The sequence below is a fragment of the Anastrepha ludens genome, chromosome 3, assembly GCF_028408465.1.
Source record: "Anastrepha ludens isolate Willacy chromosome 3, idAnaLude1.1, whole genome shotgun sequence".
In the NCBI taxonomy this organism is placed as follows: domain Eukaryota; kingdom Metazoa; phylum Arthropoda; class Insecta; order Diptera; family Tephritidae; genus Anastrepha; species Anastrepha ludens.
In genome coordinates this window covers 608,028-634,470 of record NC_071499.1, presented here as the reverse complement: position 1 = coordinate 634,470, position 26,443 = coordinate 608,028, and the positions used below count along the sequence as shown (strand labels likewise).

The following is a 26,443-nucleotide window of genomic DNA, read 5'->3' as shown; positions in this document are numbered from 1 at the left end:
TTCTCGACTCTCCTTATTTGAATGTATAGGTATGGCCAGTTGGAATTTGATTTATTCATAATAATAAATTTTTCCTTAAAACTTTGGCGCTAAACCGCGTCTGCAAGTTCTAATATTATGTTACATTCTGAAGTCAATAAGCTACTTATTTCTACACAATGGATCGCAAGTCGCAATGTACCGAGTTGCTCAAGTTGACTTTTGTTATTGTAACATGTTGTTTGTGAAAATATTATTTACGCTGGCATAAAAAACATTTACGCATACTTGTTGTTTACAAGCAATGACGGTTTTTTCTTAGCAGAAGTACTAACGGCAGAGAGCTTTACATTAAAAGTTCATTAGACTTTCATAAACCACTCTTGAGTTTTAGCTGAGCAGAGTCTTTGCTGAGACAACAAAATATTTCTCCCACATTTGCATACAGCAATTTGTGGAAAGTATTTGATAAAAAAATACTATAGTCGCGCTAAAATATGTACGAAATATGATTTTTTTTGGCCTCATATTTTATTCAATAGAAATTATATATTTTTTTAATTTTCCTCATTGTCGCAAAGTTCATAATACAATAATTAAATAATGAATTTTAGTTTTTGAGGAGGACTACTTAAAGAATTCATGATTGATTCCAATGTTTTGCTTTGTATCGTATATTGACTGAGGAGCCAAACCATGTAAGAGTCCTAACATATCACTACTAGCATACAAGAAAAATATGCGTTTTTCCATCTTGAATAAAAGAGGTTTATCTTGCGGAATGATTAATAGCTGGGTTGGTGAATGACAGTTTCGAACAGTTTTGTACCAAATCCAATTTTACTAATTTTTATTTTTGTGAATAATTAATATACTCATTTGTAAATTAGTTATAATTTTTATATAACAATAACTATAACAAGACACAAATAATACTGGCCATTTGATGACTTACATTTTCAGATATGAATTTACAGTTTGCCAAGACGTCTTTTTAAAATATTTTTTTAAGTTTAAATTATTTTTACTACTAATTACTTTTTCAATTTTTATATTACAATAACATCGAACTTTGGCTTTAACCAAATCTTTGTTTTTATGAAAGGAGAAACTCAATTCCACAAGAAATACTTTTAATTCAATTAATTAGAAAGCTTAATATTTACAATATAAAAATGCTGATAAATTTTCAAGTGGTGATTCACACAGAATCCAACTAGCACTTCCGCATCATTTTGTTGGAATTTTCCCAGAGTCTATACGCGCATGCTCAATATTGTTTGTGTAATACTCGCAAATATTAATTTTTCCAAATTATTGCTCGCCTATGTGCAACCAGTAATTAATCTTTTACCCTATACTATAAAATAAAATTGTATACCTACTCACTAAAAATGTCAATTAAATTACAAAAAACAATTTTTGGACTAATACAACACAGCGGCCGTCAAGAATGATAGGATATACGATTGTGGCCATCAGAGAAGTGTGACGTCACACTGGTGCATTTGCGCGACCGGATGCAAAAAGAAAAAAACATAGATAAACAAAACGCAAATAAATTGCGTCCGTGTGAAGTCGCACACAGAAGGATTCTGCCAAATTCACTGAGAGCGAAATAGCGGGAAAGTTGGGCGCGTCCTTGGTATTCTGTAAATTTGTTAACAAACCCAAGTTACTTGGTGTTACGTTTGATAGTTTTCTATCCTTCTCGGCGCATACAACCGTAATTGCCACTTAAGTCCAAAAGCAATATCATAGGAATCACTCCTGCAGTCCTTTGCTCGAGACTGAGCTTCCTCATGGGACATCTCTTCGACGTATCTGACGAGATCCAGAGAAGTGTGACGTCACACTGGTGCATTTGCGCGACCGGATGCAAAAAGAAAAAAACATAGATAAACAAAACGCAAATAAATTGCGTCCGTGTGAAGTCGCACACAGAAGGATTCTGCCAAATTCACTGAGAGCGAAATAGCGGGAAAGTTGGGCGCGTCCTTGGTATTCTGTAAATTTGTTAACAAACCCAAGTTACTTGGTGTTACGTTTGATAGTTTTCTATCCTTCTCGGCGCATACAACCGTAATTGCCACTTAAGTCCAAAAGCAATATCATAGGAATCACTCCTGCAGTCCTTTGCTCGAGACTGAGCTTCCTCATGGGACATCTCTTCGACGTATCTGACGAGATCCAGGACTAAACATAATACCCACTATACCTAACGATTTATAGGCAGGCTATACAGGGTGCGCCATCTTTTATATCGGTATGAAAACATTGAATAACTTTAAAAGAAAACAACTGATTTGTATACGTGAGGTATTTTTATTTGGTTTGGTTATTTACAATTTATTTAAACTATTTTTTGAATACAATATCAATCAAGTGGCCACCTTTATTAGCAATCACAAACTGCGATCTTTTTTCTGCGTTTGTCATCACCTTGCCAATAGTCTGCGGCTTGTTGTCGTAAACCTTACTTTTCAGATAACCCCACAAAAAGATGCCCGGGGGGCCAGTCGATGTCGCCTCTTTTTGACACTAGACGTCCTGGGAATTTTCGTTGCAGAAATTCAATTGCTGCATTAGCAGTGTGGCATGGCGCACCGTCTTGTTGAAACCAGTAACCGTCTAAACCTTTCTGACGCATTTGTGGGCAGACATAATGAGCCAACATCCATCGATATCGGTTCCCATCGACCGTTTCGTGCCGGCCAAACAGTTACTTTCCGGTCATGCAATGGCGTTTCATGAATCTCGTGTGGATTCTCAGTTCCTCAAATGCGACAATTTTGTTTATTCACGTTGCCAGAGAGGTTAAAACGTGCCCCGATATTTTTTGCGATATGCGTGTTGAGTTAGAACAATAGACCGACTAGTTTCAATGTATAGCGTCATTATTTCAGCACGTTGTTTCGGTGTAAAGCGATCCATGGTTCAAATTGTACTGAATTGACGTATCGAAAACATTATTATTTTGAAGTCGATCGGTTGGTAAATGAAAAAGTTATTCAGCGTTTACATACCGGCTTAAAAGCTGGCGCACCCTGTATACGTCATTCGTCAAGATTCTCTTACCTCATTTTTAAACTCGGACCCCCCAAAACCCATCGTGAGACCTACGTTGCCCTTGCCCAATTGCGTTATACCACTATACCAGATTAAACTCCTACCTATCTAGAATCGATCCCGACTTACTCAACCTGTTCCACACAGAAACCACCTATTCACATATCCCCTTAAACGCTCTACCTTAACACCTTTCACCCTTTGCACCCCGTTGTAACAGCATGTTTTATATTCCCTCGACCCCTCGACTATATGCTTACAAGTCTTGGCCTTCGCTTTCAGCAACTGTTACATTTAGTTCCAGGTTCAATGCTCACTGTAGACATAAAGAAAAAGTATTTTTTACGAGCGGTTACCCGAGCGGATAATGGCAAGCCTTCGAGTACATATCTGAGATGAAAAAACGTATTTGCTGTTCGGAGGCGGAATAAAATAGTGACTTCCTCCAACATTGCGATGCATATCATACCGTAAATTGTATGATAATCCGTCAATACGCCTAACACGTATTTCTTGCATCTTAATGATGAATTGATTTATGTTGAATCCACAGGAATTCAATTAAATGTGATGTATGCAAAGGCACTTGGTTTGTTGTTATATTATTTACTATACTCTACAAAAAATAATTCATCCCTTTGGAATAATTCATCCCCTTGGAATGTTGAATCCACAGGAATTCAATTAAATGTGATGTATGCAAAGGCACTTGGTTTGTTGTTATATTATTTACTATACTCTACAAAAAATAATTCATCCCTTTGGAATACCGCGAAACGAAATACAAGTACATTTCAGTTTTTCTTCTACTGTACCGCCATATATTAGTTTGCCTTGGAAATTTATTAATATTATATTTTCGATTTTATCGAGGCTGGAGTCGGCGAAGTGCTTATTTGCAGATATTGCTTCCAACAATATTCGTATAAGCTCTGAATGTTCAAAATCATTGGAATTTACGGTATATTTAATTCTATTATTTGAATACATAACAGCGCCATTATCGTGTGGTTGGGCATTAACTATGCGACGTATGGTATCAACATAAGACGAAACAAAAGAAAAGTAAAAGTGCTCTTCTACAAATGGATTGAGCTCGAGGGTAACATATATGTACACAAAAATGTGTAGGTTAACAGTAAATGACAAAAATTTACCATTCAATAAAGCAAAACATACAATTTCTCAAACATCCAGTCCCATTGAAAACATCAAAGATGGTAATGTTGTGGTATAGAGACTTGCCCTTTGTTAACTTGCATTTTCGTATAAATAAATATGTGTACGTTAATTTATGTATGCGAATTGTATATACATAAATATATAGCATGTGTCATATAATACAAATAATCTCAACCAAAGCATACCAACAAGATACCAGCAGTAGAGTAAAACAAAAAAACAGAACATGTAATACTATAAAAAAAGTCGAATCAGCTGCTCGACTGCTTCTATGATAAGCCTTCATCACAGCTAAACGAAAGTACAACAATAATGTTTAGGAAAGGTTTGATAGTTCACGAGTATAATTCTATTTTTAACTACTTTTTTGCGATTTACAAAGACTTTAGCAATATTTATTGCGAGATAGTGACATGAAAATGTCATTGCAGTCGTGTCAGAATTATTTATGTGTTTATGATATTTATCTAGTGTTCTTCATTGAAACTCCGTTCTTTTTTAAATATGCAGTAAGTGCATACATCATTTTAGAATGTTACTATTCAAAAGTCAAATTGCAGATATTTAATTTCAGTACAATATTTGCGACCCTTTTTACTTGCAGGTTTTTATTTGTAATTTAGAAGAGTTGTTAATAGTGATCAGAAAGAAGCTTTGTGCAAAGAGTTACGAATGAACAATACTGAATGATTGAACCGACTCTACATGACTATACGATAAAATATACTGTAGATGGCTGCCTGTTCCATGTTTGTTAGACATCCAAAGAAGTAAGAGTTTAGACAGCGAAGAGCGAGGCAGTGGCAAAAGAAAAGTAGTAGAGTCCCTGTCTAGATTGATGAGAGACCTAGTTCTGCGTTCAATTGTTATAGGTGCCATCTATCTAGTTATCTCATAAATAGGTTCCGTGGTCCATCTACTGTTGGTTTGTCCGATGTGGACCGACCTAATCAGAGCTTAGTTGAGGACGCCCTGTTCCATGTTTGTTAGACATCCAAAGAAGTAAGAGTTTAGACAGCGAAGAGCGAGGCAGTGGCAAAGGAAAAGTAGTAGAGTCCCTGTCTAGATTGATGAGAGACCTAGTTCTGCGTTCAATTGTTATAGGTGCCATCTATCTAGTTATCTCATAAATAGGTTCCGTGGTCCATCTACTGTTGGTTTGTCCGATGTGGACCGACCTAATCAGAGCTTAGTTGAGGACGCCCACATATTGGGCGGAATTGACTTATATAAGATCAGTTGACCTCTTAGTCAGCTCAATTGCGATACAATTCCCAGGAATGCCTGTATACAGGAACCCAGACAACGTTCATGGTGCACCGCATAACCAGCTTATTATGTTATCTAGTTTATAGATGTAAGCTAAATGTATTCCATTGGCTATAAGTTAACTTTATTTAAGTCAAATACACCTATTATTAAAATATGTCTGTTTAATATATCCTCTTATTTCCATAATTTTTCAAAAATATTCACTCTTTGTTAAATCATTTTCTTTCTTCTTTTTTACAACAATTAAATGCTAGCTGTGCAACTCGATATTCAGAAAACTATTTGCACCCAAATACTTCAATATTGAGTCACAAGTAAAACATACAAAAGAAAGCTTAAAATCGTATACAAAATTAAATTTATTCACTCAAAAAATACGTCTAAGAATTTAAGATGTTATTTTTAAAATAATTATATAAAAAACTAAAAATATGGATGCTTTTTTACTGCAGCTTAATTACTCACTTAGCGTATTTTTTTTAACTAAAATACGTATATATGTCTGATCGTTAACATAATTTTTTTTAATATCCCAAACTCAGCGCTCCAGAAGGCTCATATTTTGCATAAGTATTCTTTCTTACTTAATTGCATGAATCTCAAATTGGACTAATACACGATTTATAGAAATATCTCGACTGTAGTCCCATCTAGTGGGTCAAAACAAGCATTGAAACAAAAATTCACAAACATTTCATTCATTGATTTAAATTTTTTTAATATTTGCCACGTAATCACAACATCTTTCACCATTTCTTATTGGCGCCAGAGAGAAATGACACAAAATGACGGATGATTTCACAAATATTGCATAATGGAAGCCAAGCAAGAGGAATGCATATGATGAACTGCTGCAACAACAACAATAATGCGTACGGGTAGGTGATAAAACAAGCATTCGACATCAGCGCCATCTAATGGCTGGATAAGAAAGCTAATATATGACCTCTACCTGTTAGTGAAAGTTATGTAAAAATCGACTCAGCCACTTCGCAGATTAGCCCAGACAAACAGACAGCATTTGAAAAGGCCTGTTTAGGCTTTGGTTAAAAGATTTGCAAATCGATAACGAAAATGTAGATAAGTTGCATATTCCATATTTTTAGTTTTCATTATATTTTCAAAAACCGGCACCGATACTCTAGTGCTTCCTAAAAAATTCTCCACATTGTATAAGTATAATACACAGATATTTCAACAATTAGCACTTAGATATTTAATCTTATTTTGTGACATAATTTTGAAATCCGCCACAGAGATTTTACGTTTCATTGTAAATTTCACATTGAAAACAGATTTGTGCTTTTAGAGGTAAATTTGCTTAGGCGTTCACGACAGTTTGCAATTATGTATATGCACCAGCCCACATGTATGTATGTATATACGCATGTATGTATTTGTAGCGATGAACTCCACGTTTGTTGTGTTGCAAGTTGACTTGTATTTGGTGCATCAGTCTTTGAAGGCACTTTTATGACGTTGGTACATAATTTCACTTTTACTTTGATTTGTTGTAAAAGCTGTTGGAATCTTTCAAGTTTTCTTTCTTGGTATCAACTTTGTACATATTTATGGAGTATGTATGCAGGGGCATTCGTACTTACATATGTATGTACCTATCGTCATCTACATGCGCATGTGTGGATGCATAACAAAACGGAATCTATTCTTTCGCAAAACTCATATTGAATTTGATGGTATGTAGAATTAGTACTTAAACATTGATTTAGCACTTACAAGTAAAACTTTTAAATAATAACTACGATTGAAACATTAAGTTATGGTAATAACTTACATACATATGCACATAAACAAAAATTAACTGTATGTAGATGTTACATATACAGTAGGTGTCAAACGGTTTTTATGTTGAGCACTTCACAATATGTCTTACGAAATGGTTCATAATAATTAAAAATCAAAACTCAAACCCGTTTCAAAAGAAGAATAAGCTCCGCTTGCAACAAGCTGAGTGCTGAATTTCGTGTTAAATGTTCTATCAATGAACTTTAAAAAACATGCGTTGGTAAATTCCTCGTTTGAATTTCGCTATATTTTGACTGAATCTTGCACATCGCAACTCATTGAAATTTGATTATGACTTTCACAAAGAAACAGGTGGCGTGTGCACCTTTCAATAGTCGACTGGCGATTGAGTGAGGAGCTTTGTACCTCAGTTATTGTAAAGAAAGAGACATGAACGGTGGCTACCGATTACTGAAACTGATGTGGCAGTGGAAGACGGCAGGCAAAGATGAGCTGCCACACTAACCGAAGATTTCATGTGTTTTGGTTTTCATAGACTCTCATGTTTGTATGAAAGTATGTATATGTGCACAAGTGCATGCATAAGCTTATACATGTGCATGTAGGAATGTTCAGCATATAGAAAATTTTGGTTGACGCTCTACAGAGTTGCGTTTTTTTAATTCTCATTATGAGAGATTTGTTTAAACAAAAATATTAACGCAACTTCCAGGTGTGTCGCTGATTATTACCCCTTCCAATAATGAAATACTCTTACATTATTAATCTATATTATTTATTGTGTATGTAGCTATAAGATATTAAAATAGCCACTAAAAACCTACTAAGTTTTATAACAAACTTTATCTGTTTAAATTTTATTTCATTCATTCAATTTAATACTGTTTCGAGCAAATTTGCTCTTAAGTAACTTTCTATAGCGCGTAAACAGGTGGGCGCTAAGACTTAAAATAGAATAAATATGAGTCCGAGGTGAAAAAATGTAATTAAAAAAATTCAAAACACATAATTAATTTGTGGCCCAATATACATATGTATTATATATAATTTATACATGTATATGTATTTGAAAAAACAAGCAACACAGCCTCTGAATTTGCATGGTTATCATTAGCCAACTGATGAACTTCAGTAGCATTATGAAAATTAAAAATAACTACATTTATTGGGTGGTGGTATAAGATTTTTGGACCTATTTCTTTTGGTCTCAAAAGACGTATTTATTAGGTTGAAGTATAAATGCTTAACTTAATTTTCGTTACATTGGCCACTTTAGTTTTTGGTTCTCCATAACGCATTTCTTCTTTTCCTTATGATTAGATCGGTAATTGTTTCCTCTGTTATCGCCTATACTAAAATGGACCATTCTTATGCAATTACTAAAAACCTGTAAATATTATAACAAACTGTGACTATATATTTTAAAAATTAAGGAATTAAGTCTTGCCATATACAATAAAACAGAAAAATTTTTTTGATTATCATCACATTTCTGTTTACGTATTTAATTCCTGAAATCGCGCAAAGTGGGCTATTTTTCAGAACTTAGAATTTAGATTTAAATTTTACCAAAATTATAAAATTGAATTACTGCGCTTTGTATGGGACTTTTAAGCAGAATGCCTTGGTAGCTAGCGCCCCTATTTAGTATAAAATTTTAATTTTGTAGTTAATTTTGTAACTTATTTAAAAAAAAAAACAAAATTATACACATATTTATTATTAAAATAAATGTCTACGCATAGCACTTTGAAATACTTATATGTATGTACATATATATTCATACATGGATGTAAATATGTGCTTGCACAACACGAGCAAAAGTGCATATAACAATTAAAATTTGTTGAAGCTACCATAACCGACTATATTTGCACTTTAATCGAAGAAATTGTGAAAACAGAGAGGAAAAGTTTGTTTTGGTCATGACTTCTCGTGCATCGACTTTTATTCGTTCTCTCTTTTTTTATTCGTTATTGATTGTAAATGTCATTACAGATACATACATACATAAAAGTAAGTTCAGCACATACACAGTTCAGCATTAACATTTAGCATCGCAGAATAAGTAAAAACTAATTAATTCCTGTAACCACTAAAGAATAACTAAACGAGTTGAAAATTCACTTACTAATGAATAGGTGGACATGCTTTATTTATTGAAAGGACTAAATACAAAAGAAATTAATTAGTACCACTAAACCAATTTAAATTAATAAAACTCATAAGATTAACCACGGATAAATGGGGGAACCTAAAAAAGTTGGGGTAGACAATATCATAACTACTACTGGTACTGGTTTTACAAAGTTCAGGTTTTCAATTACAGTGGCAATTGAAGTGAACATAATGTGTAAATTGATCAAAATTGAAAGAATATTGCACGATGCCAAATTACGGTCAAGTTAACCGCATGAAATTCATCGGGTTGGTAATAAACCTGCTATATCCACAGGCATTGGAAAAAATGCAAGATGACCTAGTTTTAGCCCCGCGAGAACAGAACAACTGCAAAACAACAAACAGCAACTGCGAAAGGGACTGGAAGTAATGCCAAGTCTCGAGGGTCTATGGGTGCCTAATGGATAATGCCCGAAAGAACTCCCATACTATTCAAAAGCAGTGACTTTGTTAGCCTTAAAACTTCTCCGAGCACTTCCGATCTAAGTGTTGCCAGAAGGATCCGACTGCACACCGCCCACCCTTCCCTTGAAAGGATGTAAATGGAGAAGGCCCCTCTTGGACTCAGCGAGGGTGTGCATTGATCAGTTATCATGGAGATGAACTCACTCTGGAGAATCCTGCAGTGCCCGAAATCTGATTAGTCTGATTTCGCCGAACAAAGTGCAATTTTGCCTGCGATATCCACTGGTATCACATTTAGCTTTACGCTGTATGGTATTATAGAGCCAATAACTTGCCCTAGGCAAGAGCTCCACCTTTCGCCAATGGCGCCCTTCCAATAATTAAAATAAAAATAATAGTAATAACAATAATAAAATCTTAAATCTTAATAGCTTTTTCAATTTTTTTTAGATATTTTTGTCGCTTTATAATATTGTTTGAATATTTTATTCGAGAAATTGTTTGAATATTTTATTCCAAAGTTTCTCTTCTCCCGCTTTCTCACATAGAGCGCAACACTTATAATATTACGCAAACAAACACATTTTTATTCAAGTGAACAGAAAACTAAAAGTAAAAGAGTCAACACTGAGCGCATAAAAGGAGCACGAATTCCGAATGAACCAAAAATCTCTTGGAAGGTAATACCGGGGAATAATCGTATGGTGAATCTGGTATAATGTAAGTTTTAAACCTGTTGCACAAGTTGTAGATCTAGTAAAAAATGTTATGAGAACCATTTTTTATATAGCAAAAACCCAGTTCTTGGGTAGATTAATAACCTGCTCTTCCTATATAAGATAATCAGATTACATCAACCTCCGTATCTTCTTCGAAAACTATTTTTTATGCAATCATCTCGCACCCATAACATTCTTGCTTCTAAATATAAAAGTTTAACGACCTCTAGATTGTTCTTTGTCAGTGCTGCCAGAACATGGAATTAGTTACCGAGCGCAGTAACAAATATTTTTTCCATTTCTTTCTTCTATTTTCCAATGCTGTTTTTCGTTTAGATATTCTCCACCTTTAATTTTCTTTACATTACGTTTTTGGTTTTCATAGTTTGCAATTAAGTTAAGTTTCAAAAGGTTGTATCATATTTCAATTTGTCAATGAGAAGACTTCATGTCTTAATGTATCGATGAAGTAAATACAAATACAATAAAGAAATTAAAATAAAAATATGAACTCGCTAATTTTTATTCGATGAAAGCAGCAGTTAAAAGCATTTGCGATTTTCCGATATTTTTTACTTCTTTTCACTTTTACACATTTTTACGATGTTATTCGATATTTCATATCTTTTCAAAGCGATATTTTGAAAATAAATAGAGTGTCGAATCAAGAATGATTGAAATTTGCAAAGTTGTATAAGACCTTAATAAAAGTGTGCAGTTTTGGCCTCACAATGTTATCATTTACCTTTTTGACTGTTTTAAACGTTTTCTGCTGTTGCTGTTTGAACCCAAAATACACTCCGAGTTAGAGTCAGAACATGCATTACTACTGTATCCGCAACAATTTGTATAACTAAACGAAGAAGTACAAAGAGTGCAGAATGAATCGAGCTGTGTCCCGTCGTCACTGGTACTTCCTTCCACTGCTGCTTGGCATATACAATTTCGACTACAGTGAAAACTTTTTCTTGGCAACGAATCATCTCCAGATGATAAATTCCTTTCATCGTTTCTTAAACTGCTTTCCAGACTAGTTCTACTAGAGGGACACGATGTGTAGCGGCACGATGCAAAATTACGCATATTAAATCTTCTTGCCATTGAAAGATTTTCGTTAAAATGGATTATGGGTCCCGAAATAATATCAGAGTTGCTAGAATCAAGCTCAGTACTAAGCCCTCGGATGGTTTTGAAATTATAATGGCGTTTTGAGAAGTTCCTATCAGTGCACTGCGTAAATTGCTCCCCCACTGAAATTCCTCTCGTTCGCAAGAGATCCATTAAGCATTCCTTTAGATCGCGCATAACACAAATTCAGATCCGAAAATAGTTTCACCTATAATAAGGAAACTAAAATAATTATGTTATACAAAATGATTAGACATTTTTCTTAGTATCATATTTATGTAAATTAATGAGGGGTCCTCTTTTACAAACCAGCCAAATTTAGATTTAGACTAATTATTAGTTTTCCCATCGAAATAATAATTTCCCTTTTATTGGATGAAACGCTACTAATGCAAACAAATTTTGTTTGATTCTAAATAAATTAATATTAATATTAATATTTTCTATTATTTATTAAGAATACATTTCTCATTAAAAATTAGACTAAGAATACGACGGTTGTACAGGGGCTTAGTACAATTCGTTCGTTAGCTCGATTTGAACATTTATTTTGTTTATAGCAATTTTTTTTGAACTCACTCTTTTGACTTTAAAATGAAAAAGGTGTCTAGCTCTAATAGAACCGGAGGTTTAAATCAAATCTATGTTGGCCGGAAAGATGTTCGGTTTGTAAAAGATTGTTCCATACATAAAGATTGTTATAAACAATAGATATAAACTATTACGAAAGTATACACGTAATATCCATGTGCTCGCCTCAAAGGAGAGTGGTTTTCGGTGCATTTACTCAGAATCTAGAAGATAGTTTATTAAAACATAAAGATTCACTGCTTATCTTTCAAACATTTTTTTCCGATAACACCTCAAGACTAGACGAATAATATCGTGCTATATGTATATATATCATGCTAAATGTAAAGATTTTAACGGAGAATCTACTTTGTCAACCGTACTAATTTGGATTAAGCAGGCAATTGAGTATTAAAGTATTCCCTCAACGAAGAAAAATCGTACCTTAACTTTCTCATCACGCTCTCATCATCTGATGCGACGGGGCTTAGAATGCGTGTTGATGGCGGCGAATATCGATGTTTATGGAACGATGTGCGCAAACATGATATATTGCTAAGAATTAAAATTCAGTGGCTATGACGGCTTCGAAATATTCGGTACGATGCTTGAGGGTGGCAACGAAAGTAGAGGGCTTCACTACATTGGAAGCACCAAGGGGAGAGGAACTTGCTGAGATTGGCCAAGATCGCTTAGGCGGTTACTGCACCAGTAAAGAAGAAAAATTAAAAATAAATGCGTAGTTTTCATTGGGATATCTTAGATTTTGAGGAAGTTCAGACGGAATTAAACCTTTGTCAATTTGCACTATGAAGTCCGAGAAAAGGGCAAAAATTATTTTCAAAACCATTGAACTGTGACGAAAACAGACATTGCCGAATACATATACATTTTTTACTATCCTTATAACTAAAATTATTACTTAGTTAAAGTAGATCATACCACCTACTACCATAGAGAGAATCGAATTTTTTAGCAACCACTCTTCTTAGAACAAAATTAAATCGTTGGCAAAAATAATTGTTTTTTTACGGCAAACATGACACAAAAACAAATGGATTTAATTGAATATTTAAGAAGTCCAATACCATAAGAGCGGTTGACTGGGACAGCACAGCTTTACTCGTATCTTTAGGCTCCCACGCTAGAAAGAATTTTAGAAAAAGTTGCTGAAAAGAAGCGACGAATCGAAATCAAATTATAGTTTTTTATTTGCAGGTTTCAGTAAATAAATGTTTTTCTTGTCTAGTTTTACAAGGTTCTGTCCTTGGCCCACTTTGGTTTAGTATATATATGATTATGCTGATGATATTCAATTGTATGTGCCGAGTAGAATTGGTCTTGTTGGGATTTTTGTTTTGAAATTATTTTCATTAAACGCAATTTCACAATGGGCGCTCCATAATTGTCTTAGCCTGAATGCGTCCAAGTCACATGTATTGTCCACAAGTAACGGCTTAGCACAAGTAGAAGATATTCCAAAATTATTTGTTGGTAATGGCGTCCTGATGTTTCATGACAAGATACAAAATGTAGGCTTTGCTGTTAATTCTGTGTTGAGCTGTTCTGACCCTGTGCATAAAGTTGCAAGTTACGTGTATACTGTTTACGTTTAAGAATTTCACTGCACCACACATCGCATACTCTGAGCTTGTATATAGCAAGCTTGACTCTATTTCATCTCACACCATTGATGTTGCTTTTAATAATGTTACGCGTGACGACGATGTGACTGAATTTCTTTGCGGAAATATAAAATTATAGAAATTGTAATACTATATTTATTGAATTTTAAACTCCCAAATAACTTTACAATAAATTATGATTGATGAGATCTAATTGATATGAAGCTCTGATTGCCCTCAAATACTCTTAATTGTCCTCATCAAGGCTATCCTTCATTAATGCTGCGAGGCTCTGGAATCCCATTTCAGAATCAATTAAGACTCCTATGAATACGAGTAATTACAAAATAGTTCGCAATTATTTCAATTCTGTAAATTGAATGTGATTGCGATCTAAATGTCTTTTTTTATCAATCTAGGAGGCTTACTCCTCTGAACATTTGTCTTCAAGTCCTTAATGTAATTATAAGAAGCTGTAATTAGACTTACTACCTTTACATATCTCACTGTTAGTGTTTAGTTTACATTCTATTGTGTTAGAATTAAATTAAAAAAATTTTTGAAACTTCAATTCTGTAGATGTATGAAAGGCTTAAAACCTTACATATACATACACCCATATATCCTAGAAATCCTGGTTGCACGGCTATGTATACCTAGGATGAAAAGATGTTAAAGGTGAGCCCTTTAACAGGCTGTTGATGGGCTGACGTCACTTGAGGTGTGTTTATGAAAAAACGAAGAATGGGTTAGTAACATCCGAAAAAAATTAACATAATGCCACTTCGTTGCCATCTGATATGGTCATTAGAAATGTATATGAGCTTAAAAAGTTGTACCTATGGTGCATAAAAAATCCATTACCTCTTAATTTAAGAAATATCATCAAACAACTTTTTCTAAACTTCATAATCAAATCCGTATCTCACATCGTATTTCGTCTATATATTTAGATGTGGTAAATGAGATTAAAGACCTGCGGCATGTCTTGAATAAAAATTTAGTTTTGCCACGCTAAATAATTATGCTACTTCTAAGTCTTTTGCAATGTTTGTTTTTGTACGACGCAATAATCCCTTTCTCAGATCTATGTACTCTAAGGTTATTGTAATCGACTTGCAATACATAGGCCATAAAGTTTGCGTGCACCTAACAAATATTTTTAAATTTATTAAAAGCACAATATAGGTAAATGTATAGTTGAAAACATATTTTATTTATTTATTCTTTCAATACATGCTTAAGTCACAAAACCAAAGAAAATAACAAGACTCCTTCCTTTATCGTTTACATAACGGTAAGTATTGCAGCAACAAGTAAATATAGCAACCGCATTAAATTTGCTAATAGTTAAATAAAGAAACAAGTAATTTTTTCAGACGAAAGCAATTTTTTTATTTTTGGGATAAGAGGTCGTCAAATAAAGCACTGCCGTTCCCACGAGTCGGTTCTACGTAAACGGAACGACCCAAGGACTGTCACTTCAGCAGCATTCCTCGTATATGCATGGGAAATGTTTATGCTACAACAAGAAAAAAATCTTATTGGTAAAGTTTGTTTGTTTGTTAACAGTAATAGTAATAGGAGGCCCGCCAGTGTCGGGCATGCCAGTGTGGCAATTGCGATTGTGTGCGCTGAGAAGGAGAGCAAGCTGTTAAAGGTTACACCCAAAATCTTGGGGTTGTTTACCGTCGGAATTGGTGTGTCGTCGACTTTTACCTTAAGGGAAAGTTTGACCTCCTTTGTCCAGGTGGTAAAGAGGGTCGCCGTGGATTTAGTGGGGGAAAGTTGGAGATTGGCAAAGTCAAACACGACGGTATTGGCGTTATAGTGTGGGTCAGATAGAATTTATTGAATCGACAATGGATAAATGCGGGTATCTGAACAATTTAAAACAGAATTTGCCGAAAATCAGAAACGATTTGCTTCCATTAAGATAACGACCCAGAACACACATCCGAGATCGTTAAGGTTTGGCTCTGCTACAATTTTCAAAAACAGATCAAAACACCCCCCTAGTCACTGAATCTCCATCCTATTGAACAACTGTGGGATCTATTAAAAACAATAATTCCACAGCATGCAAGAACATGTAAGGGGGCTTTGCGAAGTGCGGGCAGAATGGGCGAAGATTACAACTGAGGATACAGAGAGGTTAGTAAACTCAATGCCAAATAGATTGAATTAAGTCCTAAATCATCGGGGATATCCAACAAAATATTAATTTGCTTTTTTGTACAATATATTATTTATAAAGCTTTTCCATGATTCAAAACTGTGTATGGGTCATGTGTATGTCCGTTCGATATTGGAGCATACTGTTTTTCATTTCCGTTGTCTCTCTAGAAGTCCCTCAGAACCTTTGCCTGTCTATAATTCTCGGTGCCAACCGATTAATTAATAGCACTGCATCTATATTCTATAATTTTATTTGGCAGTTCCTTTTTTTACTTGATATGGTCTCCGGCTCAGCTGATTGTCTCTCTTTATTGGATACAATTAATTATAATGTGCCTCGTAGCTGCTTGCAGCATTTTGATCTTTTTCACGTTGCCACTAGCAAGACTGTACATGGCTTTAAATCCTCGACTGATATAGTTTTTGAGTCGAACAAGCTCTTCGTTTCATTAGGCCTTGCCCCCGTGGTTACTAAATTTTAGGTTTTAATTTTAAATCTCAATTAAAATCATTGTTATGTAATAATCTTGATATTTAACTTCTTTTTTATTTTTTTCGCTTAAATATAAGAAGTCTTAGTCTCAGCGATTTAATTAAAGGGACGCAATTTATATTTCATACATTTTACATTATATGTTTTAACAAAATGTCTTGTTGAAAATTTTAAGAATACAACAATGGAATTCGTTTTCAAGTTAAGTAGTAGTATAAACACTTTGACGACGGCGGACCACAGACAGCATTTGTCAAATATTAAAATACACACGTTCTTATGAACGCAATCATTTTAAAGCCAGCACGACTAGAGGCTGCAAACTGCAAATTGTCGTTGTCGCACAATTAAACCTTTTTCTAATTTTGCTGGCGACAACTCGCAAACGAAGTACTGCCAGTGAAGTAGGAAATGCTAGCCACGCAAGATTATGAAAAACGTAAAACCTTTAAATCAGCTGAATTGCTTGTCGCTACGCTTTCAAAATATTTATATATGAAGTTGGCTATACGTCGTTAAGGACCATAGTCATTGCGTTTACATTAATACGGCAACTCAAAGCGTTACTGAATGAGCAATTAGAGCCTTCGTACACGGGTCGTAGCGTCATCGTCAAGTCTGAAACTGACAATCATCCTCTTGCAACTTCGTTGTGCCAATGAATAATCTGCTGTTTGAGATATTTCTAATTTACGGATGTACTCAGTGCCTCCTTTTTCTTTAATTTATCCTCCGATGGGGAATATAAATAAGATCCATTTCATGGCTCGATATATTGACAACTCGCACTTTGACGACAGCAAGCTACATTATGTGCATGCAAGCATTATTTTTTATGTAGTGACGATGACGATATGACAGTCAGTTCTACGTTACCGAAACGACCCGGCTTTATATCCGGCCAAGGACTGTCACTCCAGCAGCTACAACAACAACAACAATGATACGACTCGTGTGCAAAGGCTCTTAGGGACACAAAATAACATTTTTACGGAATTGTATTTTGTTAATAATTTTTGACCGACTTAAAAGAATTAATTGTGTTGGCCAGACCACTAAACAGATAAATTATCCTTTATGCGAAATCACTTATTTGCTATTTAATCTAATAAATGTAATAAAAATTACACTTCATCGATTTCGGAATCAAATTCCGATCCGGAACTATCATTATTTAGCTTTAGCTGTTCAATCTTTTGTAGCAGATCTTCTCGAGTGTGGGGCAAATGTTTTTGGCTTACTAACTCCTTCTTCTGTCCATCACCGTCGTCGAATTTCTCATCGCGCGAACTCTGCTCTAAAGCTTCTTGTCTTTTGCCTTTATTCATATAACGAAGAAAAGCTCTACGTTTACGTTCAGGCAACGATTTTATAAGCCGATCCATTTCAACCTGTAGCTTACTCTGCTCTTCTATTGTAGGCTGTGGTGGTTCAATTTCAATCTGCTCCGCATTTTTGAGACACTTGGCACATACACGTGCTTCCAGGGCGCATTGACGACAGAGCACATGGTATGCTTTTGTTATATTCCTCTGTTGACAACGAGTGCAGCTTTTTGGTTGAGTCAGTGGCTTATATTTTTTATACTTAATTTTCCATTCTATGACATCCTTGCAATGTTGACAAACCTCAGATACGTGTAAAGAATTTAGCTTCTTTTGTTGATGCGTTTTATCGTGCAGATCATTTTTGAAAGCGGTGCGGTTTTTATGCTTTTGAGATCTTGTTCGTGATGCATTTCCACGTTCAGTGCTCATTTTTAATGTGTTGTCGATCTAATAACTTTTACTTTTCTGTTAAGTTTATTCCACCTATCAAAACTATCTATACTCAGCATTAAAAACGTTTAGCAAAAAATCTACAATTCTTCAAAAAGTTCATTATCAGGCGAATTTACAGACTCGCTTTAAGTTATCATAAAATCTTTGCAAATTTATCGGAGTGAAGGAAGTATCGATATTTCCAAAGCGAGTCTAAAAAGGTGGTGGCACTGGGGTAGCCACAAAGTTTATATATATTTGTCTGCCATTTTGTCTACTGATGGTTAAAATTTTCGTGAAAATGTAAAAACCAAATAAAGTAACGACAAAGAAACATACCACTTTGCCAAACACTGCACAAAAGGTTTGTTGTTTCAACTCGTAACAAGGCGAATCTATTAAAGGCGATAAAAATAAAAACGCTGATTTTTTTCGCTTCGTATATTAAGATATCAGCAAGACGAATTGAGTACTGTAGGTGGCACCTTTCCAAAACAATTACTTTATTTTTCGCGACTTTGACAAGTCTGGCTTCATCTTCCTCTCCACTTCAAAACAAACGAACAAAACAATTGTGATTTGTCAGATTTGAAATAAACAAACTAATCAAAACGAAGTGACGCGTGATAAATTGTGATAGTAGAAAGCAATATAAAGCCTCCAAATGTAGTTTGTTTGCGTTGTTATGCGGCAGATGCCGTGGCAAGAAAATAATTGTGTGGGCATAATTTCTTGTGTTTGGTTATTTCCATTGTATTCGCATACTCTTCTTCTTCTAATTCTCCCTCCTTTTGTTTGTTTATTCATGGACTCTTACGATACGCCTAATTCGGAAGGTGCAATCTCTTATTCTATCATTCTTGAAGGATGATAGATTACTAGGTTTGCTTTTTAGCTATGGTGAAAAATAAAATTGTGAGCGGAATTTGGCTGTCACGCCACAGGAGGATCGACAGCCGAATACTGGACGATCATTTCACATGTATTCACACACTCGTCTAATCATTCGTTGTTCAAATAGCAACCTCAAAATCGTAACTGTAAACAGTGACATGGGTGCTAAAACGGCAGCGCGCCAACTCTTTGCATGATGACAGAAAATACTTCGCGCTTTTTTATTCAGTTTGGAAAGGCAGAACTAACAGCTCGGTTGTTAAGGGCGATGATATCAGTATCATGAATGGATGGTTTCGTGTGTAGAAGTCCACGCAAGTGGGGGCGTCTCTAATTGCCATTCACTTGGTTGTACGCTGGGTTTGGGACCTGGCATGTAAGAATCCTTCCCCAATGAAAACGACAACAAAACCTCGGATAAGCGCTGCTTATAATATACTAGGAAATGAAAATTGTCACATTGAGAGATTGTGACAGCACACGTTTATTAAAATTGAAAATATTATATGAAGTAAACTTTACGGCCACAAGTTGAACATGATAAGGAAATACATTTGCAAATTAATTTGTGAATAGCTTGTACAAATGTATAGAGGGGACTGTTTTGTACAGAACGAATATATTTTGTGTTATTGAATTAAATGATACGTTATGTGTTTAGTTTTTACTTTTGTTAAACATAAATAATGTTAGAAATTTTGGGTATGCTAGAACATTCTTTTTGCAAGTTTTGGTAGCACTAATTTTATCCATAGAAAGTACAGGGTTCATTTACAATAGCACAGTTTTTCTTTATTTGCAACACAATGTATAAGTTCAAGAATGATAGAGAAGAAGATTGCGCCTTCCGAATTCGCTGTGTTCTAAAGGTTCCTTCAATAAACAAACAAAGGGAAGGAGAATTACTCGTGTGTGAACTTATAATTTTTCAAAATATTCATTTGTGCTTTAACAATTTAATACGCGGCACTCCGTTTGAATTAGTTTGTTTAGCTTAAATCTAACAAATCACAATATTACCAATCCGCTCACTGAATTTTTATAAACATGCAGTTTCTCCTACATTTGTTTGTTTTGTGCGCTTGTTTTGTATTGCGAAGGGAGCCGACGTCAGAGTAAAGTAATTGTATTTAATGGCGCCACCTTCAGTACTCAATTCGCCTTGGCATGAGTTCAGTTTTGCCGACAAGGTTTAACTTAATTTTTAATGAGTTAGGGGTTTTATTATCAACGAAGTTCACTATCTTACTTAGTTTTAATTTGCAACTTGCTTAGAAAAAAATGCCACTATTATATTATATTAAATAACCCAAAAGGTGGGGTGTTATAAAAACTCTTAATTAATAGTTCAGACGCTCAGTTCCTCAGTAATAGGCTCTCGATAGAACAGAGTAATATGCTTAAAAATTGTGGGGTGTATAATATCATATCTATGGTGTGTTGAAAAAAGAAAATTTTGTACAAATATATACAAGCTGGCTGAACGCGTCAGGATAATTTCAATAATAATAAAAAGTTCTATTTAAATTTAAGACCATTTATTTATAGCATTCGTGGTGAAATTAACGTGGAAAACGCTGCAAAAAATGTTGAAAACAAAAAACCGAGTTAGAGGCAAGAATAGTAACAAAGAACCCACTTTATCTAGGGACGATCGACTTCAACTGCACCAGCGTATATCACAATTCTTAGCCGGCTCTGATGTTGAATTGGTTATTCCGGGATTATCCAATGTACAACGAAAATATCTCCATAAATACATTGCACACCTTGGGTTATTATCACGAAGTTATGGCCCCGAAAGCAACCGTGTACTTCACATTACACATCGCAAACGTTTAAAATCTTTGGGACATGTACGTAAGCTGGAATTATCGGCGGCTAGCCGTTCCCTTCTTGAAAAGTCACTACCCGTATTTGAAGCACACGTGATTGATGCAAATCGTGTGCAACATCAACAAATCTCAAGACAGCAACTTCAAAAAAAAAGTCGTCTGCGTAGTGAGTCGTTATTAATTGGATTGGGATCACGCCTTGTACCGCCGCGTGCCAATCGCATAAGTTCTGAACTTTACCGAGATAAACAGGAGCTCCCTATTTACCTATATCAAGAGGAAATACATAATATGCTAAAACAACATGCTGTACAAAACATTAATTATGAAATTTGAACGGCTGTAAATTGTCAATATTTTTTAGATCTTTATCATCAGTGGGGAAACTGGCTCAGGCAAAACCACACAAGTGCCGCAGTATATTTTGAATGATAGTATGCGTAGAAATCGTCCATGCCGTCTTGTGGTAACACAGCCGAGGCGAGTTGCAGCTGTTTCTGTTGCCCATAGAGTGGCGGAAGAACGGGGTGAACAAATCGGTGATACTGTTGGTTACCAAATACGATTGGAAAGTACGTAAGGGCTAAATCATAAGAATTCATGTTTTTGCAATTTAATCTTAAATTTTGATTTTTAGGTCGTGTTCAGAAAACTACTAATTTAATCTACACAACAAGTGGCTGTCTATTGCGTTCGATAATGGCTGATGCGAAAGATTTCTTTCGTAAAGTAACTCATTTAATAATAGATGAAATTCATGAACGTGATAAGTACACAGATTTTACACTTATAACCATTAAGGAACAGCTAAAGCATGATAAAGATCTTAAGGTGATACTTATGTCGGCCACAATGGACATTAGTTTACTTTCAAAATACTTCAATGATTGTCCAGTAATGAGTGTGCCTGGACAAGGGTTTAATGTAAAAATTTTCCAACTTGAAGATATACTTTATCGCACCGGCTATCGAACGGCTTTAATGGAGAAATATTTGCGTTCAATGAATGAATCAAATTCACCACAATATGCAAAATTGCCAGCTAGTGTGGAAAACAATTCCACTTATTCAACTGAAACCCCAGCCAAATTAAGTGATGTGTATTTGCAAAAGGGCTTAGATGCAATTATAGATCAGTGTTGCCTTGAAAACTTTCGATGTGAGGAGGAACTACTTGCCTTGTTTGACCAAATGCAGTATTTTATTGAAAGCGAAGGCATGCCTGTAGATGCTGCGCACTCACAAACAGGTATACCCCTAAATATGTGATTGTTACAGATATTTTTACGTATTACTGCAATCATTTATTAGGTATTACTCCACTTATGGCAGCTTGTAAATGCAACTACGCAAAATATGTAGAGCTATTTTTATTTCATCAGGCCAATGTCCACCTCCGAGATGCGAGAGGGCTAACTGCTCTTGATTATTCGAAAATGCATTCGGACGAGACATGTTTAAGAATACTACAAAGTTCGGATGTTGTTTTAAAGGAGCAAATGCAATTAAAGCAAGAACTGGAAAACAAACAACGCATTTTGCTTGCGTATCAGCAACAGTTCAACGACGAAAATGAAGTCGATCACGATTTGATTCTGTCGTTATTGGAAGGTCTCTACCGGAGTCCTCATCCTGGTGCTATTATGGTTTTTCTACCAGGTTACAATGATATCGTCCAGCAAAGGGATCTCATCCAAAGCACTCTTCCTGCTAATACATATCGAATTTGTATTCTTCATGGTCAAATGGATTCACAGGATCAATTTGAGGCACTACAAAGGCATACAGTGCGCAAAATTATACTTTCCACAAATATTGGGCAGACATCAATAACAGTACCCGATTTGGCCTACATTATCGATTCAGGAAAGGTTAAAATGAAAACTCATGACTCAATCACGGAGTCATCGCAGCTGCAGTCGGTGTGGATATCCAAAGCAGATGCGAATCAAAGATCTGGCCGTGCCGGTCGCACTCAGAATGGGGTGTGCTACCGATTGTATTCCACAGCAACATATGAATATATGCCAGAATTCTGCATTCCAGAATTCATGCGTATACCCTTAACTGAAATTTGTTTATACGCTAAGACGCTGGATCGTCAAAGTGATGTTTCAACATTTTTAGCAAGGGCTCTAAATCCGCCTTCAAGTGTAAGTGTGCAAAATGCGGTAAGAAAGCTACAAATGCTGGAAGTTTTCAACGATGATGAAAGTGTAACAGAGTTAGGCCGACATTTGGTAGAGATTCCCTTGGATGTACAATTGGGCAAATGTTTACTATACGGAATTTTTTTTAAATGCTTTGATTCCATATTGACTATTGTCGCTTTTCACTCGGTAAAAGATCCTTTCATTTTACCAACGGATCGCGCAGCTCAAGGTCATGCCTCGTTCCAACGAAAATCATTTGCAGGGAAGACTTTTAGCGATCAGCTGGGAATACTTTCATTGTATAAATCTTACTGCTCAGTGCGTAACAATAGGAAACGTGTTCGCGAGTTTTGCAATAAATACTATCTATCGCAATCAGCTATGGAAGTGTTTTGTGCAACGCGACGTCAAATTGCTGATCTGACATGTCAAAAATTTCGTTTGGGACAACAAGCGTCCTTATTTAATGATGACTGGAATATGGTACGTTATTGTTTGGCTGCTGGTTTCTACCCTAACGTAGCAGTAATTGATCGCCAAAAAGGGACGCTTATTTCGGGAGCAGAAAAGCAGTTACTACTACAGAGAACATCGGCGCTGAACCCACCTGGCATGAAGAACTTAAAAGATTTTATTGACGAACTCCCATTCGATTGGGTGATATTCTTTGAAAAATCTGGTGTTGGTAGTAAATGCTCGATAAATATGAACACCGTAGTTTCGCCTGTCGTAATTGCTCTTCAATGTGGTCGAGATTGTGTGCTGGATAAAGACGCTTTGGACGACTCTAAAATTTCAGATAACGAAGAGTCAGTTTCTGGCAATGCAACTGTTGATTCAAATGAAACATTTAACGAACTGATGACAAAGGTTGAAGCGCTTTCCTTACCAGACCCCTCTGAAATTAATAACCCAAAAGCTATAATGTCTATAGATAATTGGATCAAATTTGAGTTGCCTACCAATGATGCAAACATGCTTTTGCTGCTCCGTAGCTTGATAAAGTCACAATTTGAAATATTTTTGCAAAGTGGTAATTCAATGCAGGCATCAACGTCAGTTTATCATGTTCAAAAGCTTCTCTACAGTTTAGAAAATATTTTTCCAACATAAATTGGCTATGAAAAAAGTTTTCTTGGATATTTTTACTTACAATAATTTTATATCAAGTTCCGATGTGGGTAACGAAAATAAGAATTGGCAACATATTAGGAGTCTTGTAATATGATATTTTATATTGTTTTTTGTTTCTTGTAACATATCGTAGATGCAAACATTTTATTGATCGGATTGCAAAGTATACATATTTGGATGTTTATATTATTTATTTTTCAATATGTACATATTTCATCCCATAAAAATTCCAAATGCTACACTGACAGAAAATTTCTTTTTTTAATGTAAATGGGCAGCAAGCAGGAATTTGCCTAATATAACATAACTTATTGGACCGATTAAAATGAATTTACAAGAACTTAATTTGGAGTTTTTTATACAAACATACTGAGCAATTCTCGCTTGAGCCCTCGAGTGAACTGGTGTGCTATATTATTCGGTGAATCTTTTTAAGGAATTATTTGTGAATCTATTTATCTTTACACAAAAACAAAACAAACAGCTTAGCAACGTGCGGTTGCAATAATTGGCCTTTAAGGAATAGAAAAGTTGTATCACAAATTCATAAGTTTGGTAAGTGGTGTTTTAGTGTCGGTGTTCGCCACTACTGTCGGTGGCGTCAGGTGTGAACAAACGTGTAATGGCGGCAGCGAGGCCCTCGTTGTCAGCCAATGAGAGTGACTTTGAGGATTTTGCGGAAAGTAAGGCGCGTAATTTAGCGCAAGTTATGAAGAGGAAAAAGATACCTGAACGCGTGGGCAAGGAGCTCCAAGCGGGCGGGACTGGTTCAAGCGAAGAACCATTAAACACGATCTCCCAAGACAAAGCAACCTACAGCAGCTTCTCTGAAAATGTCAGTAACCTGAGCCAGGGGCAATCTGGGTGCTCCAGCCTGACTAATTCAACACCAAAGCAACAAAGTCAAGACGCAAAAAATGCAGGGAAACCAGGTAATAGAGACCCAATAGAATACCCAAGCGACCATACAGGTTCAGCCTTTGTGCTCGTAGATGTTTCAGAATGTGAACTTTTTAGAAATGAAAAAATCAGAAGTGGAATGGGGCTTTATCAGCACATTCGCCACTTAAACATAAAAAACATTGATTTAATTGAGGCTGTGGGAATCTCCCTATATAAAGTATTTTTCTTAAATGTCAAGGCAGCAAACAATTTCACAAAAAACGAAAGCATTAAAGCCATGAAAATCAAACCCTTCATCCCGAGATCTGCCATTGAAACATATGGAGTGATCAGAGGAGTTGCACTCTATCTAACAGAAGACGAAATACGTAAAAATATCAAATCTGAAATGAAGGTTCTCTCAGTGTATCGTTTTCAGCGCAGATCAGGTGACGGAACCAATTTTACCCCAACAACAACGTTAAAAATTGGCTTCAGTGGAGGTAAAATCCCCAAAAACGTTACCCTGGAATATTCCAGATTTGGTGTAAGCCACTTTTTCCCCCCTGTGCGTCAGTGTCACAATTGCGGCAGACTGGGCCACACACTAAAAGGATGCCGCTCAGGCAAAAGATGCCTGCAGTGCGGCAAGCCGGATGGTTGCAACCCTCCCTGCAATGTAATATAGTAAAATGCATCCTTTGTGGTGAAGCTTCTCATGACTCAAACAACAAAGCCAAATGTAATGTTTGGCGAAAAGAAAACGACATTAATGAAATAAAAACTATTAAAAAAATCTCCAGAAAGGAGGTACTGAAAACATACTTCTCGTCCACCAACCAATTTAGCCTCCTTCAGGATGAAGAAGTGGATTTCCCCCCGCTCTCTCCTGCAAGTGACACAGCCTTTGACAGTGACATTGTTGTTAACAAAAAGCTCACCAAGCGCAGCTTTAGCAACATAGTCAAAAACCAACACATTCCAAAGGAACCATCCCAACCAAAGGCTAAGTATACAGGGGCCATACCCAAGGCCACCAGCACACCCTGTTATGAAAGAGAAGGATACGTGGTCAGCTCCCAGCTGGAGAAAGTTCTCCTTGAGGTGCTGAAACTGGCCAGAGCTGCCTTTGTCAAATTGCAGGATGAGGATGCCCTGCAGCAGTTGGCTTCTTTAGACAAAATAAAGGACAAAATACTCATCGGTAGTGACATTGC

General features: G+C 35.7%; 3 protein-coding genes across 12 annotated transcripts in view; 1 reads left to right on the top strand and 2 right to left on the bottom strand.

The window, feature by feature from the left end:
- Nucleotides 1-11,900, bottom strand: part of LOC128856788 (probable serine/threonine-protein kinase DDB_G0282963) — a 39,528-nt gene extending 27,628 nt beyond the window's left edge. For 2 of the 9 annotated variants that reach the window (XM_054092116.1, XM_054092124.1), the window contains exon 1: nucleotides 11,320-11,900. In XM_054092116.1, coding sequence (XP_053948091.1) covers nucleotides 11,320-11,879 — 560 coding nt within the window. In that variant the 5' untranslated portion in view covers nucleotides 11,880-11,900. Of the gene's footprint in view, nucleotides 1-5,967; nucleotides 6,352-6,454; nucleotides 7,021-7,297; nucleotides 7,669-11,319 lie in introns of those variants that run through there. The other 7 variants (XM_054092117.1, XM_054092121.1, XM_054092115.1 and 4 more) reach the window with 6 other exon arrangements.
- A 3,192-nt stretch (nucleotides 11,901-15,092) lies between these two features.
- LOC128856789 (uncharacterized protein C9orf85 homolog) lies at nucleotides 15,093-18,495 on the bottom strand. The gene has a single exon (XM_054092125.1). The coding sequence runs from the start codon at nucleotides 18,323-18,325 to the stop codon at nucleotides 17,693-17,695; it is 633 nt and encodes a 210-aa protein (XP_053948100.1). The 5' UTR covers nucleotides 18,326-18,495; the 3' UTR covers nucleotides 15,093-17,692.
- Nucleotides 18,496-20,553: 2,058 nt separating this feature from the next.
- Nucleotides 20,554-24,663, top strand: LOC128856787 (3'-5' RNA helicase YTHDC2). Of its 2 annotated transcripts, XM_054092113.1 has the most exons (5): nucleotides 20,554-20,657; nucleotides 20,771-21,366; nucleotides 21,422-21,629; nucleotides 21,695-22,306; nucleotides 22,369-24,663. In XM_054092113.1, exons 2-5 carry the CDS (start codon nucleotides 20,809-20,811, stop codon nucleotides 24,321-24,323), a joined length of 3,333 nt encoding a protein of 1,110 aa, XP_053948088.1. In that variant the 5' UTR covers nucleotides 20,554-20,657; nucleotides 20,771-20,808; the 3' UTR covers nucleotides 24,324-24,663. The 2 variants fall into 2 exon arrangements, with proteins under 2 accessions (XP_053948088.1, XP_053948087.1); XM_054092112.1 differs by lacking the exon at nucleotides 20,554-20,657 and having other exon boundaries at nucleotides 20,674-21,366.
- The last annotated feature ends 1,780 nt before the right edge of the window (nucleotides 24,664-26,443 follow it).

What these genes read in the sequence shown, in the direction of transcription:
- LOC128856789 (XM_054092125.1), bottom strand. Translation starts at nt 18,325, where the DNA reads ATGAGCACTGAACGTGGAAATGCATCACGAACAAGATCTCAAAAGCAT.
- LOC128856787 (XM_054092113.1), top strand. Translation starts at nt 20,809, where the DNA reads ATGTTGAAAACAAAAAACCGAGTTAGAGGCAAGAATAGTAACAAAGAA. An exon ending in ATATGCTAAAACAACATGCT is followed by an intron (nt 21,367 to 21,421) that starts GTACAAAACATT and finishes AATATTTTTTAG; the next exon opens with ATCTTTATCATCAGTGGGGA. An exon ending in TTACCAAATACGATTGGAAA is followed by an intron (nt 21,630 to 21,694) that starts GTACGTAAGGGC and finishes TTTGATTTTTAG; the next exon opens with GTCGTGTTCAGAAAACTACT.